Here is a 13,874-nt window from a genome sequence, read left to right on the forward strand (position 1 = left end):
AATTGCTCTGTCTTTGAATAGCTCAGTGCTCTGAATATCTCAGCCTCATACCTAAAACCGAAATTTGCAACCTTGCTTGGATGGCTTTCCTCTGAAAGGAAATAACGCATACATAAGTCCCTGGAAAGCACATAATGCTGGTGGTTTTACTGTTAAAATATCAGTGACTGTGCGGTCATCTTAGCCAGATTGTGATCCTGGTTACTTTAAACTTGTACACATTAAAAGAATACAATTTGTAATAGCTCCAGCTATGTTTTCTTTGCTGATGGCTGGGTTCTTTTCCATGTAGTTTCAGCAATGAAGCATCCTGCAAAAAGCGAGAAGATTATTTGGAGTGGCCTGAATATTTTATGGCAGTAGCTTTTTTGTCAGCACAAAGAAGCAAGGATCCAAGTTCTCAGGTAAGAAGGCAATGTATGAGAATAATATAACCTAATCTATATTGTACATCAGATGCACATGTAGCACTGTCAGGAATTTCTTATCAGAAGTTATTTCAGTGTATAGCTATTAGTTTTTTAACATGGTCAGCTCCTTTTGTTACAGAAGTTCTCTTATTGAGCATGACCTCGTGTATAATTCTGTTGTACATTTGCAGCTTGGAGTTTTGTAAATCTTTTCATCTGAAGGTTAAAATAGCATGCATTTTTTTCTCCATTTTCCAGTAAATATAATTACTGTTAGTGGAGGATAAACTACTGAAAGTTTTAGATTGTAATTTTTCAAGACACAGCATTTTAAGAGTTCCTTTCCTTCACCTGTAAGACTATAAAAACCCTGGTTTGTTTGTTATTCTGTTGTCTGGAGTTTCTGCCTAGTTTGGTTCCTCCCTCAGATTGCCCTGCCTCCTCTGCTTCACTCTCTCTTCCAATTCTTTGCTTCTTTCATGTGCTATATGCTGTTGAATATTGGTTTAAGGTGATTGCTACCTCTGCTGAAACATGCTGTTCAGCAGGACCCAGTCATCCTGTTAGTCTTCCTTTGTGTGAAGAAATTTAGGAAGCAAATCCCAGAAAAGCCATGGAGTAAAATGCATGTTAACAGTCCGTTCAATTACTCTCTGGCTTCTGTATGTTATTGCCCTTAGTTCTCTGGAAGTTACTCACTTAGGGCTAAATTCTTGTTACCCAAGAGCTGGTCAATAAACACATTGTGTGAGTTAAGATCAGTAGTATTGCCATTTTAATAAATCTGCAATATGGGTAGAAAATGTAAAACAGGATACTTCTTCATGGTATAAGAAAGGTCTCTGTGCAGACTTGAAGTATTAAAGGGTGGGAGTTAAAAGGTCTGGTATTTTGGTGCTCACTGGTGTAAATAAGCCAGAAAGGTTTGTGAGCCTATCTCTGCCTAGGTCAACAGTGCTTCATTTTTGTTCCATCTTTGATATGTTTTGTTTAGCTGCTGCTGCTCCTCATACTGCTCCTGGAAAAGCTATTTTGGGGAGCTGAACTGACAGAAAACTTGTATTTGGTAGGGTTACATAAGTGCTAGTTCTGCTCCCTGAACTAGGTTTACTTCACATTTCCATAAGGAGCAGTTCTGGCAGGCTGGGATGGGGGCTGCATGACCAGAGCAGCAGCAGGGTTGCATCTGCCCCAATTTATTTTGAAGCTCCACCAGTTAGGTACAATTGTAGCCTTGCTCACTACATGGTGTGACTTAATATAAAATGAAGCTTGTATTTCTTATATGGAAATTGTAGGACTGACTTTTCAGGTCTCATCTTTCTTGTTGATACATTGTTTTGCATGCTGTCGGTACTGTATAAATCTGATTTTATTTAGGTTGGTGCCTGCATTGTAAATTCAGAAAACAAGATTGTTGGAATTGGATATAATGGGATGCCTAATGGCTGCAGCGATGATATACTACCCTGGACAAGAACAGCAACGCACAGGCTAGACACAAAATATCCTTATGGTAAGTCTTCTTGTGGTTGACAGGTTAGGCTTGTGATGTCTGTAAGTTCAGCTGTTAAAATACAGATCAGTTTGTCTTCCACTCACATGATTTTTTAGAATGTGCACATATGCGGTACCTCAGGATAAAAGTCACAGCTCTGCAAATGAATGAAATGATCTGTCTGAAGGACTGACTTCCTGGTGAAGTATGTTCATAAATGAATAGCTGTTTTGGATGTGTAGTGAAAACTTGCAACTATAAAGCAGCACATTAGCACCCAGTTGCAGGGTGTGCAGGTGATTGCTGCTTCTGTGTGTTCATCTCCACATTAATTACAGAGCTTATGTATATGCAAAACAAATAATTGGGTCTAAAATACAGGTATTAAAATTGTAAACTGCAGTTGTGGGAAATTCCAGTGTTCAGGTATTGATGACATAGGCAATTCATACTATGGAGGAGCTGAATTTTGTTTGTCTTGAAGTATGTGATTTCATTCTACCATACCATGCCATTTTTTGCCTTGTCTGGTGTGCAGTGATTTACTCTGATGTGGGTGATGTGACTTCCATTGCTAATTTCGGCCTCTGGTTTCATTCACATACACTAAATGGACAAAAATAAAGAGCAAGGATGGTTTCATGGTAATTGTGGCTGGCTGCTGCTTTGGATCCTGTCTTTTTCTTTGCAGCAGGTATAGTTCAGCCTTCCAAAAAGATCCTGAGAATCTTGGTGCACTTACCAACAGGACTTCACAGTTACTGCTCTGGGCCAGGCATGGTTTGCAGGAACCAAAGAGATGAGTTGCTGGGCTGCGTCAGGCTTTATGCCGTAAGTGCTCTCTGCTGGTTGTGGAAATTGAGTTGAGAGGTGACTTGTGGCCTGCAATATCTGATGTTGGGGAGGAACTTTGTTAGGACTGAAGTGTATGTTCTCCTAAATCCCTGCTCTTCATCTTTCTGCTGCCACACCAGCTGCTGCTGCACCTCTGTGGAGGGAGATTAATGCCGCAGAAGCCATGGGCACAGGAAAAATGGGTATTAGGAGCCTCTTCATGCTGTGCTGCATCTCAGCCTGTCCTGGGCTCAGGAGTGGCTGGGGGAATAATCACAAAACTGAACAAAAGCCCTGAGAAATCTTCCCTTCTCCCTGCACGTGTGTGGGGAAATGAGAGCCAGAGTGCAGCTTTTGCAAAGAGATACTGACTCTTTTCCAGTGTACAGTATTTATCTCTGCCTATTAATTCTGTTTTTCACTTGTAACTTATAAAATTTAGCCTGATGCAGAGGTTAGACTTGCATGAGTTTTGATGTTTCCTGTGTTCACCCAGATCTACTCTAAAAACTGGCATTACATTTTCTGGTTTCCCATAGTATTGAAGTGAAATATGATATGTAGTAGCTCAGCACCTAATTCATCAGTTTCATACTTGAGTTCTTAAAACCCTGGTACTTTGTCCTTGTTCACTTTACCAATTTGTTATAAAACCTCTAATGTTGACTCTTAAGCTTGAGACAGTTTCATATTCTTTTTCATAAGAGATGTATTCCTGACACTAGGGCCAGCTCCTGCAAAATTTTAAAAATGCTCTAAAGCACAGAAGCACTGGTTTTACATGAAATGACAGAACCATAATGGTACAACTGGTGTGACTGCTCTTTACTTACAGGGTGAGGAAAAAAATGTTAGCTCATTGATTAAACATAAAGTGCAGAAAAGAGAATATTGATTTTGGTTTAATCTTTATGCTGCTGTAAGGTCTCAGTTTTGAACTAAGTGTGGGTCTCCGGGAGCTGAGCAAGTTCCAGGCAGTCAAATCTAAGCTGACCAATTTAAACTGAAAATGCTGTATGAATTTGTGAAGAATCTTTGTATAAGATGACCTGAGACAATGATGGTGATGTTCTTGTTAATTATGATACAAAAATATGTGGAGTAAAATAAAAATCTTCAATAGTATAACCATGCCAAGTGCAAGGACCTACACCTGGGTCAGAGCAATCCCAGACACAGCTACAGGCTGGGCAGAGAAGAGATTCAGAGCAGCCCTGCAGAGAAGGACTTGGGGGTGCTGGTCGATGAGAAAATGAACACGAGCCAGCAGTGTGCGCTCGCAGCCCAGAAAGCCAACCGTATCCTGGGCTGCATCAAAAAGAGTGTGACCAGCAGGTTGAAGGAGGTGATCCTGCCCCTCTGCTCTCGTGAGACCTCACTTGGAGTATTGTATGCAGTTCTGGTGTCCTCAGCATAAAAAGGACATGGATCTGTTGGAACAAGTCCAGAGGAGGGCCACGAAGATGATCAGGGGACTGAAGCACCTCCCATATGAAGATAGGCTGAGAAAGTTGGGGCTGTTCAGCCTGGAGAAGAGAAGGCTGTGTGGAGACCTTACAGCAGCCTTCCAGTATCTGAAGGGGGCCTATAGGGATGCTGGAGAGGGACTCCTCATTAGGGACTGTAGTGGTAGGACAAGGGGTAATGGGTTAAAACTTTAAACAGGGGAAGTTTAGGTTGGATATAAGGACGAAATTCTTTCCCACTCATGTGTTGAGGCACTGGAATAGGTTGCCCAGGGAGGTTGTGAATGCTCCATCCCTGGCAGTGTGCAAGGCCAGGTTGGACGAAGCCTTGGGTGAGATGGTTTAGTGTGAGGTGCCCCTACCCATGTCAGAGGGGTTGGAACTTGATGATCTTAAGGTCCTTTCCAACCCTAACTATTCTATAATGTGTGATGTTAAAGAAACGCACTAACCAATCTAACACGTTGGAAGATGAGTTTGTTTCTAGGAGTTGGTCTAACTTGCTCTTCCCCCTCAAGAGTCTTAAGCCTTCACCTCATTAAAAAAATCACAATTTTGTAACATAAAGTGTCTGCTGTGATGAATAAACAACCTATTTTGTAATTCACAGATCATTTAAACTCTAGCAGTTTCTTACTAATCTTGATAGCACAGTTGACAGACCAGACAAGTATATGTAAAAAAAAAATCTTCTGCTTAAAAAAAATCTGGTAGATGCAGGAGACACATAGAATTGCTGCTGAAATCTCATTAAACTGTCATGTTTTCCTTTCTGCTTTTGCTAATCATCACAACATTTGTGTGAATTGAACTTTTTATCCTTGCTTTTTCCTGACTAGCTTGATCAGAGATGGCACAATCTACCTGTGTGCTTCATTAGCTTGTGCGAATGCTGCACCTTCATCACTGGAGCTGCAGTGTAGCTTAGTAGGTGAAGGTGATGGTAACTCTGCATGTACCACGACATAACTTGGAAGATGTCTTCAAGAGCTACTTTATGCATCTGCAGTGCTACAGAAAAGGGCTGGGGTGGATCTTAATGCTGACCTCCTGGTTTTAAGTGCTTTTGTAGGTTAGACATAAACATTAGTCACTTCCCATCTCTTTCAGACCATTCTGACTAGCTTTCTTCAGAACAAAGGCTGAGTATTGTTCCATGAACAGCTCACTCAAAGGCTGGTCCAGAGGGCATGGTGGAAAAAAGGCTGCAAGAAAACTGTCGTCCTGTATAGGCCTGTAATGCAAAGCCTGTTGAGATGGTATGCTTAACCCTTCTCCCTCCCTCAGGCCATACTGGGGGATATGCCAAGCATACTCTTGTTTCATGCTGTGAAAATACCACTCTGGTGGGCTGCAAAAAAGTCATCTCACTTCTTTATGCACTTTGAACTGAGACACACAAAATAAGCATGTGGTGCAGTGGGACTCCTGAGATGTGGAGCCTTGAGGAAACCTGGGGCCAATTGCTATGTAATGCTGATGGAGCCTGAGTAAGATGAACACAAGCCAGTCTACACCAGTTGGCCTCAGGGTCAAGGGTCAGTCCCTGGCCCTGTCTGTGTTTAGCAGCATAGACATAGCAGGAGATTGGACCCAGAGGCTGTCTTTGCAGAAGTGTGTTAGATGATCCTGTAAGAAATTTATTGAGCTCCAGCAGAACAGATGGATGCATTGACCCTACAGCTCTGATCAGCTTCACTGTTTCATAGCTAGAAAACTTCCCATTTCCACCCTAAATTTATTGGTGGTTAGTTCTTAACATTCCTGTGTGTGCCATTGTTCTTTTAGCTTTTCTTATTCACTGCTATTAACCCTTTGTCCTTCCTCCTTTCCCCTGTGCACTTCTTGATAGCAATAACTTTTCTAACTTTTGTCATATGGCTAAACAAGTTCTGTCACTCTTTACTTTTACTGTATCCTGAAACTTGTTGGCTTGAAATTCACCAGTCTCAGTTATCTGTATCTGCTGCAATATACTGTACATATCTAACCTGCACCCTCAAGTGTGTGTTCTGTTCAGCTCAGTGTTAGGGAAGGGTCATGCTTGATTAAAAAAAAACAAACTGTGCTTACTCATATCTAAATGTAACCTGAGCTGCTACTGAAAGAAAGCACCAAAATGTGCTAGGTAGTGCTCACTTTACCTCAAAGGATACAAATGCTTGCAAGCATTTGGCTATTACAGGAATCACCTGTATTGATACTATGCATTCCTTTAGAGAGTCTTGAAGCAGATTAGAACTTTTTTCCATGTAGTAGTAGTTGAACATAGTGTTCAACTACGTATAACTGAACAGTTTAGTGGCATAACCTTGTGATGTCAGAAAGCATTGGCTGTTTTGCAGAATGCCATTTTTCACAGCACAAAATCGGGCTTTCGTTGTTATGTTTGAACTGGATCTTTCAAGGCTGCCAGTTGGTGACAGGAGCAGGGATGTTTCTGTGCACATGGGAGAAATGGAAGGCCAGGTCTGAATACCTACTTTACTAAGATGTTATTAAGCAGCTCTTCTGGAAAAGCTGCTGATTCTGTTCAATATTGCATGCAGAAGCTTCTTAATAATTAGACAAAATTCTGTCTTTCTGAGTCAAAAGCAAGTGCCCTCTGTTTCTTTTAGATGAATCAAGGATTTGATGATGCTCAGTTTCCTCTCACTGATCATTTAAAATACTACATTTTTCTCCTATTAATGTGAGCTTCCCACTAATGCTAGTTGCTGTGCTCCTGTTATGCCCTCCACTGTAACCTAAGAACATCCATTTGACAGCCAGTCTCTAATTAAGAGAGTTTTAAATTAAAATGACTGACAAATTTAGAAACCTCTGAGCAATAGAGAAAATACTGAGTAAATATGCTTACAAATATTTATACAGGTTCAGATATGATAAAATATGTGCTATGGTAAAAAGTGTACTGTAATTGAACAGTACCTGCTGTGTAAATGAAACAAACTGTTATCATTTCCTGTGTTAGGATTGTGAGCTTTTCGTCAATTTTTTTAGAGAGATGAACACTCTAAGATACACAGGCAAATGTTACTTTTGTAGACACTGTTATTTTGACAGCACAAAACTTGATAAGGTACTATGAAGAAGTGTGATGCTCTCTTTCCAGTTGGCAGGGCAAAGTTGAGGCTTCAGCTGGAAAAGGGATCTATAGGAGACAAGTCTACATGTACAGCCACTCACTCTGTTGACCTGCATGGATTTCTGGCCATTTCTGGTCTCATACATCTCTACAAAGTTTGGAGATTTGGAAACATAAAGAAACACAAATGCCTCCGTGCTCTGCTGAGAGTTAAACAAACTTGGAGCAGGATGGGAGGAACTGGGAAATGGGCTGAATTAACCAATGCTTCTCAGCTTTTGAGAGCGGCTTCTCTGGTTTGCCCCCAGCAGATTTTTGTGATGATCTTAAATGGGCTGAGTGGTTCCATCTTCACTTCCTAGTTCTCCTTTTTGGAAGAAAGACATGAAAGACATGAAAGCCAGGCTCCAGTAAAATCTGGAGGTATTATTCTTGCCTCCCTGCCTTAACCACAGCAACTGCTCTTTCTCCAGTACAGAGGGTGAGAAAGAGATGCAGGAATGGCTGAGGGCAGTGTCAGCCCAACATCAGTGTCCTGCCTTCCCCTAATGCAGGGACCAGCAACTATCCCTATACTTTCACAAAGTTTGAAAAATATCAGTGTTATTCTATAAATTCCAGATTCATCAACCACTTTCCCCAGTGGTTGTCACTGCAAACCTTGTTCCTTTAAGTAATATTTTGGTTCCTTCCATGATCTTTGCTAAGTCCAGCAGCAGAGGTCCAGTGAGTAAAGGATAACTGGTAGGTGGAGCTTGGATAAAGGTGAGATGGACAACTGATGAACACAAAAAGGTGAAGATCTTGCCAAGAAGAAGTGGCCCAAGTTGTAGAACTCCTGTGTCCACTTCTGTGCAGGGTTTATGTTGAAGAGCCCTGTGCTGTTACCATGTATTAGTATCTGGAGCATGTACTATTGTCAAATTGGTTAACATGGCAGTATAAAAACTTATGTTAATAAGTCAAAACTTGCTGCATGATAGTCTGTATGCATTGAAATGTATCATGTTCAAATATAACACTGTCTTTAGTGGGTAATTTCTCAAAAAATCTAGTCTGGCTTAGTAATTAATGACATCATTAAAGTCACTTCCCCCCAGCCCTTCCTTTAATTGCTTCTTAAAAGGTGACATGTTACAGTGGTCCCTACTCTAATTTCTTAATCAAGCATGTAAGCTTTAAAACAGAAAGAAATACTTTGGCTAGTCTGTGGTTCTTAGAAATTCACTAGCCAGAATACTTTTAGTAGCTGGGAAGAGTACTTCTGACTGCAGCCCACAAAAAGCTTGTTCCATTAATAGGGTAAGTAAGGGTCTCGTATTTACAGGTTGGCTTAAGGGTGAGTACTACCTCATATATGCAACACAAAGCAGTATGCAGTGAGAAAAGACAGAAACCCTAGCAATTACTGCTGCTCGTAATGAAGCAGTCATTCCTCTGCTGCCTTTCCTCCTCCCCGCCTCCTGCCTTGTGACTATACTAGCAGGTGGTGGGAATAACAGAGCAAACACTAACTTCTTGTTGCATGGTTATTTCTTCAGCTAATGAAGTCTTTTGAGAATACTTTTCAAGATGCTTTTCCAGAATGGAAACCAGTGTTGCAGACTTAATATTATGTTGTTTATACGTGAATATTATAAAAAAAAAAAACCCTCCCCCAAAACAAACCAAACCCCACCAAGCAAGCAAAAAACCACTTCCCCACCCCCTGAAACACTGCACTCCCCAAAGGGTATTGTGAAAATTCTTAGTTTTGCTAGTATGTTTAAATATATAGTTTCCAGTGTTCTGAATATTTTGCACCTGTGAAAGGTTATTTTAAGTTAGCTTCTTACTGCCTGAGAACAATATGTAATTACTAGTAGAAGCTTTTAACAGGTTAGAAAACTTCTGATGTCCCAAATGTGAACTAACTTTAACAAGAGGGATTTTTGGACTCATGGATTTGTTTTCTGTCTCTCACTAATCCTCTGTACAAAGCATAGTAGGTCTATAAGAAAAATCTGAGTATAATAGACTATTTTACCTATAAATCACTTAGCAGTCAATGTCTATGTGCCACAGAGGGGGGAATATGAGGAAGGAGGGGATGAAGAGTGATAGGACAAAGCCTAAAAATATTTGTACAATGCCTATACCTTCTTACGGACCATCTAGCATAACAGGGGTCAGTAGCAGATGTCCAGTGAAAAGTGTAAAGCAAAGACATGTAATAATCTTCCAAGTTCTAATAACTAAGCCAAAATGAGTTTGTATTTAATAACCCAGTAGACTGAAAAAAAAATATTGGGAGAAAAATGATGACTTCTGGAATCAATGCAAACTTCATGTCCTGTATTACTTGCTGCAGTGAATGCAGTAAGAAATACTTTATTAGGCTACCGTGTGCATGAAAAGCTGCCTCCTTTTGTTTCTGAAACAAAAGCATGCTGGGTTTGTTGGAGACCCCACTACTTTTCGTCTCTGAATGATTACTCTCTGTTTCTTCCTTATTACTGCCTCTGTGTCTTCTTTCCACACTGGAGATTCAAAATTGCTCTTAACTTCAGATTGTGTTAAAATGGTCAGGAGGCAAAATTTCTGTTCTCCCTCCAGCTGATTATCTTCTGTAAGTTATTTTTGGCCTAAATTTGGTTTTGCTAGGGAAGAGATTTGTTATCGAAAGCTCGTAGAAGCCTGCCAAAAGAGCCTTTCTTTCTCATCGGTGCAGGAAGGAAACTTGTTGCAATACTAATAATGAAAATTCCTGGGTTAATGGCTGAAGATTTCTGAGTTTTAGTGAAGGAGAAATATTTACTGAAGGAATTAGTGTTTGGTTGTGGGCTGTTGTTTTATTTTAGTTCTGTGAGCCTTGAAAACATTCCTTCATCCTTCTTTCTGGAGGCCTTCCATATTTTAGACTGCTGCCTAGAACACAATATATTGCTCATAGAAACTTAAAAGTGATGTTTCTGTCCTGGTGACTCAACCTAATTCTGGCTGCAGAAATAATGACACTTTTTCACTCAGTCCTCTGTAACCCTGGAAAAAAATAATTCTCTGCCTATTTATTTTGAAGGCTACATAAGGCGAGTACAGCTCATGAGTATACTTGGAGTTAAATGTATCTTCTCTATGATTTAAAATGTATAGGTTCATATAATTCTGTATCTTGTACACTTAATGGCATGTTTAAAATACAGCGTATTTTGTAACAGAAACAGGGATAGAAACCTTAATGTCCTGGTGCTTCTTTTATGTGTGTTTTTGGGTTTGTTTTGTTTTGTTAATTTCCCATTTTTCATGTTAATTTTAGGCTTTATTGGTTTTTAGAAGGTATGTGGACATCATAGTTATTGTGGTGCCAGGGACTGCTTATAGAAGTCAGTGATGATCTTTTTTTAGCAAGGGTTTGGTCCTTTGTGATTTGTCTACATGAGAAAGCTTGTGTGCTGTAAGTTAGGCTGTAAATTTGTAGTGCATTAGCTGTTACATAGCAAATTCCATGTAGATGTTTAGTGCATACAAAAACATTTCCATTCAGCAAGGATTCCTGTGTGTTGAAGGTTCTGCACTCAGTTATTCTGTGCATGGTGAGGTCATTCACACAGAGGTCAGTATATAGTAGCGAGTATACTGTGAACTTATGCTGTGAAACTTTGCCTGGTTTAATTGTATGTACGCAAGGGAGAGGGAAACTACTTTGGTTTGGTTTGGGCTTTTTAACCCATTCATCAAAATAAGCAGTGTAAAAAGTCTTCATGTCTGTATATGCAGGTCTCTAGATGAGCTCAAACCCACACCTCAATTCAGCACCTGTTTATGAAGTAAGTCAGGGCAGCAGCTAGTTTCTTAGTAGGTAGGTATATAAATTCCTCACCTTACCATCATTTCTAGGTGTAAACAGGAAGTTCTCACCAAGATCCTAAATTTTTTTTCAGAGGTTCATGGGGATGACACAGGAGCTCCACTGTTCTCACCTGTGTTGGTAACACATTAGATAATCTACTGATGTGTAAAGTATAAAAACTTAAACCCTAAGGTGCAATCTGTCCAGAAAGACCTATTGTGTTACGGTGGAATAAGGCAGGGTAGTCTGTTGCTACCTGCTATCTCAAATCCATGGAGAAATAGAGGACTTTATTTTCCTGTTTGGGAAGTCTGGCACCTTTTAATGAGCAGTAGACTCACTTTAATATTAAAGCTGGGACATTTTTATGGTTGAGTGTGTCTTGTGTATTCTTGGGGTGAGAGAATCATGCAGCAGCGCTGAGCCGTTCTGAGACCCAGAGGACAGAGCTGCTCAGTTTTACTTTGTGATTCTCCTGCCTTTGAGAGTGCACAGCGCGCTCTTATAACCATAAGACTGTTCCTATCTGTGCATGTAAACACATAAATGAGCTGTTTTATACTGGCAATTAGATACTCTAGAGAGTTGTGAAGCTGTGAGATATTGCTTCACTTAGGGTGGTTGCAACTACTTGGCCCACAGCCTAGGGCTTTGTTGCCTGCAATAGGTGTTAGCAAATGGCAATGCTAATGCACTTAATGATATCATTACTAATCGGCAGCCTGGTCAGAACAATTGACCTTCATTGATCTTGGTATTTCTGCTTTTATTTCTTCCTCTGCCCTTTATGACAAGCTGTGCAAGCTATTTGCCTTTGAAAGTATATAAGCAGTTGTATTGTAACACTTTAATTTTAGTTTGATTTGCTTTAATGAACGGTAATATGAATGATTTTTTGTTGATGGTGGTTTTTTTTTTGTTGTTTGTTTTAATAAATCAGTGTGCCATGCCGAATTGAATGCCATCATGAACAAAAACTCAGCTGATGTGAAAGGCTGCAGCATGTATGTTGCCTTATTTCCATGTAATGAATGTGCAAAACTCATCATCCAGTCAGGTAAGGAGTAGTGCCAGCTTGATTTGTCAGGGTTGCAGTGCTGCCTGCACATTGGTATCTTATCACGGATGTATTTGATGTTAAATTGCTGCTGTTAGTTCTAAATTAATTGCACTGTCAGCTTCATAAGATGCTACTTGTGGGGTTTTTTTGCATCTGAATGGTGCCAAATTTTTCCAGTGCTAATTGCATCTTCTGTGATTCTAAGCGTGCTTCTAATTTAGGTTTGTAACTTCTTAGACCAGGAGCTGCCAAAGAACAACACAGGCTTTGCATATAATTACTGTCAATTTTACTGTGCTCTGACACATTGAATAGAGTAGGGCAGAAAGAAATAAACTTCTGCATGACAAAAGGTCTGTTGGGAGTATATACATGAAATTTTAATTTGAGTGTGATGCATGGTAGATATTTGAAGATTTTAAAATATCTTTGCTCATAAATGTCATAAGACTTCTATGATCCTACTTTAATTATGTCTTTCATTACAATTGTTATAAATCTGTGCCACTGCAGCAAGTATACTGGCCTAAATGTGTCTCCTTTTTTTCAGATTAGGCAGTATCTGCAGTAGGCTTCAGTTCCATAAAAAATCTCTGTTTAAGGTACCCTGTATTTTGCTCATTGAGTAAAGTCTTGCAATCCTGGAATGGATTGCTGTTCCAGTGAGTTTCTGTCACCAGAAATGGCCACAGGGATCTAGGAAGAAAGTAGCAAACAGAACACTTCTTTATTTTGGTCAGTAAAGTTTGAAATGAAGGTAGGTGAAGGAGAAGAAACAACAATATTTTGCATTTGTGTTATGTTTCTCTTATTTATAGAATCAAAATAAAATGGTCTTCTAATCACATTGTCTGCGTGTTCTGAATGTAGTCATTCATCCTTATGAGCTTAGGTCAGCACTTAATTGCAACATATGGATATTCACATTGTCTGGTAAACACAGTAAGATGTTGATAGGCTTTGAAACGCGTGTGAACTCTCTTGGGTCAGCCTTTACACTTCTCCCCTGCCTAAGTAATTTAGGCATAGATCTTTCAACAATTTGAGATGGCATGCATTTCTGTGATTTGAACCTGGGATTGGGAACTATTTATAAAACAGAACAAAAGGAGAAAGGCATTGGTTTATAGCTCTGCATTCAGAAGGGGAATAGGATTAGGAGTTTAAATTCTTTGTGGGGAATTTTATCACTATTAGAGAGGTAGATAAGTTTTCAATTACTTTTGCAAAAATGCTCAATTTCTAGTCTGTCTAGTGGTTTTGCCTATGAGGTTTTCATTCTGGTTTCCTGAGTTAAAATCAAGGGAAAGCAGAGAAAAACATTTTCCAACATTTTTGAAAGAATTGTCTTCCAAAATAGCTCTACCTTACATAGCCTTATTCTCAAGTACAAGTTATAGTATTTTGGGAAGTAGAGGTGTGCCAAAGAGCTCTAGAGCATGTGGCTGAATGCTGCCTCTTCTGATATTGTGCACCAGATATTACTCTATTTCTTTTTTTTTTCATCAGTGCATTTCTAAGCTTTTTTTTATATGACCGTTTTAGGCATAAAGGAAGTTATTTTTATGTCTGACAAATATCATGACACTATGGAAATGACAGCTGCACGGCGGATGTTTGATTTAGCAGGTGTTATATACAGGTAAGAGAACCTTGGATTAACTTTATTCTGGAAAGGAAGAAAGTGGT

The 13,874-nt window shown here is 39.7% G+C and overlaps 1 protein-coding gene across 4 annotated transcripts in view; it reads left to right on the top strand.

Annotated features, from left to right (window-relative positions):
* The window catches only part of DCTD (dCMP deaminase), a 60,018-nt gene that overhangs the window by 43,811 nt on the left and 2,333 nt on the right, over positions 1-13,874 (top strand). For all 4 annotated transcript variants that reach the window (XM_061372159.1, XM_061372148.1, XM_061372144.1 and 1 more), the window contains 4 exons: positions 293-404; positions 1,791-1,926; positions 12,066-12,182; positions 13,731-13,827. In XM_061372159.1, the coding sequence (XP_061228143.1) occupies positions 354-404; positions 1,791-1,926; positions 12,066-12,182; positions 13,731-13,827 (401 nt within the window). In that variant the 5' untranslated portion in view covers positions 293-353. The remainder of the gene's footprint in view (positions 1-292; positions 405-1,790; positions 1,927-12,065; positions 12,183-13,730; positions 13,828-13,874) is intronic.

The sequence above is a fragment of the Neopsephotus bourkii genome, unplaced genomic scaffold (genome assembly GCF_033783945.1).
Source record: "Neopsephotus bourkii isolate Nb327-2 ecotype Australia unplaced genomic scaffold, CSIRO-AGI_Nbou_v1 NB_168, whole genome shotgun sequence".
In the NCBI taxonomy this organism is placed as follows: domain Eukaryota; kingdom Metazoa; phylum Chordata; class Aves; order Psittaciformes; family Psittacidae; genus Neopsephotus; species Neopsephotus bourkii.